This window comes from Lontra canadensis, unplaced genomic scaffold (genome assembly GCF_010015895.1).
Source record: "Lontra canadensis isolate GAN:19392208 unplaced genomic scaffold, GSC_riverotter_1.0 scaffold161, whole genome shotgun sequence".
Taxonomy (NCBI): Eukaryota; Metazoa; Chordata; class Mammalia; order Carnivora; family Mustelidae; genus Lontra; species Lontra canadensis.
This window is the reverse complement of record NW_022631155.1, coordinates 1,620,288-1,624,374: the sequence shown is the minus strand read 5'-3', so window position 1 is coordinate 1,624,374 and position 4,087 is coordinate 1,620,288. Positions and strand designations below refer to the sequence as shown.

Genomic DNA, 4,087 nt, shown 5'->3' with positions numbered 1-4,087 from the left:
GGTGGGGGCCGGCGCGGGCGGCGGCGGCGGCGGCGGCGGTGGCGGGGCCCGGACCGCTTTGTTCGCCGCCGCTGCCGCCGCCCGCGCCGGCCGCGCGCGGATCAGCCATTTTAGCGAGCGGGGCTCGGAGGCTCGGCGGGCGCCACCGTCGCCGCTGCCGCTGCCGGCCGGGCTCCGCTCCCTCGGCGCGCCACTGCCACCGCCGCCCCCGGCCCCGCGCGCCCCCCGAGGGTGGCAGCGGGGGATTTCAGGGGCAGTTTCTTTCATCAGGAAGCTTTTGACAAAATGGAAGGTGAATTATGGGTGTCCGGGTGACCCAGCACGGGGCCCGGCCCGGCTGCCCACTGCCAGCCCCGGGCTCCCCTGCGCCCCGTCCCGCCCCACCCGCGCAGCTACTGCGGGGCCCTAACGCAGCCCCTCAGTTGGCCCCTGCGAAGGGGAGCGCTTTAGTTTTACATGATGACCTTGGGTGTGGGAAAAGGAAAAGATGGCGGGAAGCTGGGGGGTGGGACAGGGACGATGACACGCCACAGCTGCATTTTTATTTGGAAACTTTGTAGAAAGTATTCCTGGCTGGACGTGCGTTCCGCTTTACAGATGAGCAAGACTAGCCTTTTTGGCATCCCCTCCCCCTTCAGATAATGACAAACTGACAGATTCGAACTCATAGTACAGGGATAGCTGCTCACTTGCCAGATCACCTTTCTCGCAAAAGCCATTTTTAGAAGCCGGGATGCATCAACAATAGTGAAATTTGAAATGTTGCCTATTTGCAGTTCTCCTGCTTTGATCTTGTGTTTAGCAGCAGTGACAGGATTTTTGAGTCTGTAACGGAGCAGTTAAACAGTTGACAGCTAGCCTTAAGTCATGGGTCTCAAGCTTCTGTCATCCGCCTGCACCCCTACAAATGTGTCCTCCTTGCGCCCTTTCCACTCTCTGGTTGTACTTTCCAAAACGTAGTAGCTCTGAATCGGAATGTAGCGCTGAGCCACCCCAGTTGGGTCGGTTCCATTTGGAGAACTTGATCGCTCTCACTCTCCGAGAAGTAACTAGCAAACCAGCGCGCTTCATGCTGGTCAAAAGTTAAATGACAAGCAACAGTGAAGCTGATTTCCTCCCCACTCTGTCTTCGGCTGCCAGTGGCATCAGGCATGGCGTGTGTGGGGAGGTGTGCTGCTTCCGAATGGTGACCTTAATTTGGATGTTGTCCTGCCTTTAGTGTATCTTGAAGGTCTGTTCTAGTCATTGTATTTGTTTTCTTTGTCTCTCTCCCTTCATCCATCACAGTCAGGATGGCTAAAGGTGATCCCAAGAAACCAAAGGGCAAGATGTCTGCTTATGCCTTCTTTGTGCAGACATGCAGAGAGGAACACAAGAAGAAAAACCCAGAAGTCCCTGTCAATTTTGCAGAATTTTCCAAGAAGTGCTCTGAGAGGTGGAAGGTACTTCTCTTTCGTGTCCTTCAAGCCAGCCTTGCTTGGAGTTCACACATGGGGCTCCTCACCTTCTGAGGAGCCCCAGGTGGCTCTTCTCTCGCTCCTGGGGTCCTCTTGCCTGCCTTTAGAATTGTGTGTGTGCTTTTATTTTTTTTTTCTTTTTTAAAGCTGGACAAGGGTTTAAGTCCTGCTCACTGCACTGAGGAACCTAACAGGTCCTGTTCTTTGCAGACTATGTCTGGGAAGGAGAAATCTAAATTCGATGAAATGGCAAAGGCAGACAAAGTGCGCTACGACCGGGAGATGAAGGATTATGGACCAGCTAAGGGAGGCAAGAAGAAGAAGGACCCTAATGCCCCCAAAAGGCCACCGTAAGTGACTGTAGGGTTCAGGGTAACAGTTAAGAGCTTTCCTTCTACTCAAAGGGTTTTTAAGAGGACATGTTGCCTAAAGGTGTTAAGATAACCCTGCCACGCCTTCTGTACTTGGAGCTTTAAGGTGCTGTGCCAGGGAAGTGCGATGTTAAGGCTGAGGTAACTGGTGAGCCGTGTGCTTGCAGCGGTTGCTTGCGGCCTTTCTGTTGGGAGGGACGCACCAGAGTTCTGACTGTCAGGGTCCTTAGGTATGTTTTCTTCCGCTTCTCCGGTAACTGAGAGACTGAGAAAATACAGTGTATTTCTGGAGCATCTTAAACACAACTTAGAACCTACAACTTCGTAACATTGTGTACGGTATCATACATTTCTCCACTTACGGAGCGGTCCTAGTGGTAGGAAGTAAGTAGGTGAGGAACAAGGATTTTGGCTTAAGCTCCTAGTTTAGGCTCGCCTCTAATTTATACAGTTCTCTCCCCGAAGGTCTGGATTCTTCCTGTTCTGTTCCGAATTCCGCCCCAAGATCAAATCCACAAACCCTGGTATCTCCATTGGAGACGTGGCAAAGAAGCTGGGCGAGATGTGGAATAACTTAAGTGACGCTGAGAAGCAACCTTACAACAATAAGGCAGCGAAGCTGAAGGAGAAGTACGAGAAGGTGAGACGGGCCCGGGTGTGCCCAGGCTACCCCAGGCTACACCCTGGGTATGGGCTGGGGGTGTGCTGCTTTGCTGAGCTGAGGAGTGAGCCTAGCGTGCCAGGGCCCATCTTCCAGCAAGGTCGGCCGCAACTGCTGCTGTTCAGGCTTCTCTGTAGAATTTTGTCTTTGGGACAGTCGCAGGCAGGCTTAAAAATTTGCTAACGTGTGGGATGCCCTGGGCAGAGCGTTTGATAGTCCTGTTAAACACCCCTCAACGTTGAAATTCCAGCGGCCAAGAACCAGATTTGTGTGTATCTGGAAACAAATACTTCAGATAGCAGCCCCATCTTACTCAGTTGTTTTCAGTTCTGAGGTGGGGACAGCATGTTTCTAGCCTTTGCTAAAACAGCTGCAGGAGAGCTTGTCTGTTCATGTGGAATGTGTCCCCATTCCTTCCAGGATGTCGCCGACTATAAGTCTAAAGGAAAGTTTGATGGCGCGAAGGGTCCCGCCAAAGTTGCCCGGAAAAAGGTGGAAGAGGAAGATGAAGAAGATGAGGAGGAGGAAGAGGAGGAGGAGGAGGAGGAGGAGGATGAATAAAAGAAACTGTTGATCTGTCTCCTTGTGAATACCTTAGAGTAGGGAGCGCCGTCATTGACATTGACACCCCTCTTATTGGAGGGCGTGTCTGTTGCCCTCGTTAGGTTTAATCACACAATTGGGTCATGGTCATATTGTAGTTTCTCAAAGTGCTCTAGAAATTGTCAGTGGTTTACATGAAGTGGCCATGGGTGTCCAGAGCACCCTGAAACTGTATCAAAGTTGTACATATTTCCAAACATTTTTAAAATGAAAAGGCTCTCGTGTTCTCCTCACTCTGTGCACTTTGCTGTTGGTGTGACAAGGCATTTAAAGATGTTCCTGGCGTTTTCTTTTTTTGATTTGTAAGGTGGTGTTAACTATATGGTTATTGGCTAGAAATCCTGAGTTATCAACTGTACATATCTATAGTTTGTAAAAAAGAACAAAACAACCGAGACAAACTCTTGATGCTCCTTGCTTGGCGTTGAGGCTGTGGGGAAGATGCCTTTTGGAGGGGCTGTAGCTCAGGGCGTGCACTGTGAGGCTGGACCTGTGGACACTGCAGTGGGCATCCATTTAGCTTCAGGTTGTCTTGTTTCTGTATATAGTGACCTAGCATTCTGCTGCCATTCGTAGCTGTGGAGAAGGGGGGGGTCAGCTGGCATGAGAAGTGTTTGGATCCTTTTTAGTTCAGTGCGGTAGTTTTAAACTGTTTGTTTTTAAACAAACTGTGGAACTCTTCATTGTCAGCAAAGCGAAAGAGCCACTGCATCAATGAAAGTTCAAGAACCTTCTGTACTAAACACGATTTGCAACGTTCTGTTATTTTTTTGTATGTTTAGAATGCTGAAATGTTTTTGAAGTTAAATAAACAGTATTACATTTTTAAAACTGTTCTCTATTATAACAGTCTAAATTTCTGAGTCACAGCAGTCGTAGCTAACAACCCACTCCATTGTATTTGGCGAGTAGCCTCCCTGCACATCTGGTATCTTCTATCAATGTGGCCAGCTTGCTTAGGATACAGCGGAAGAGGCAACTCGAAGGTGCTGCGT

The 4,087-nt window shown here is 50.1% G+C and overlaps 1 protein-coding gene across 3 annotated transcripts in view; it reads left to right on the top strand.

Annotated features, from left to right (window-relative positions):
• HMGB3 (high mobility group box 3) overlaps window positions 1-3,472 on the top strand; it is a 7,508-nt gene extending 4,036 nt beyond the window's left edge. For all 3 annotated transcript variants that reach the window (XM_032845277.1, XM_032845278.1, XM_032845279.1), the window contains exons 2-5: window positions 1,288-1,442; window positions 1,668-1,807; window positions 2,294-2,468; window positions 2,910-3,472. In XM_032845277.1, the coding sequence (XP_032701168.1) occupies window positions 1,288-1,442; window positions 1,668-1,807; window positions 2,294-2,468; window positions 2,910-3,050 (611 nt within the window). In that variant the 3' untranslated portion in view covers window positions 3,051-3,472. The remainder of the gene's footprint in view (window positions 1-1,287; window positions 1,443-1,667; window positions 1,808-2,293; window positions 2,469-2,909) is intronic.
• The last annotated feature ends 615 nt before the right edge of the window (window positions 3,473-4,087 follow it).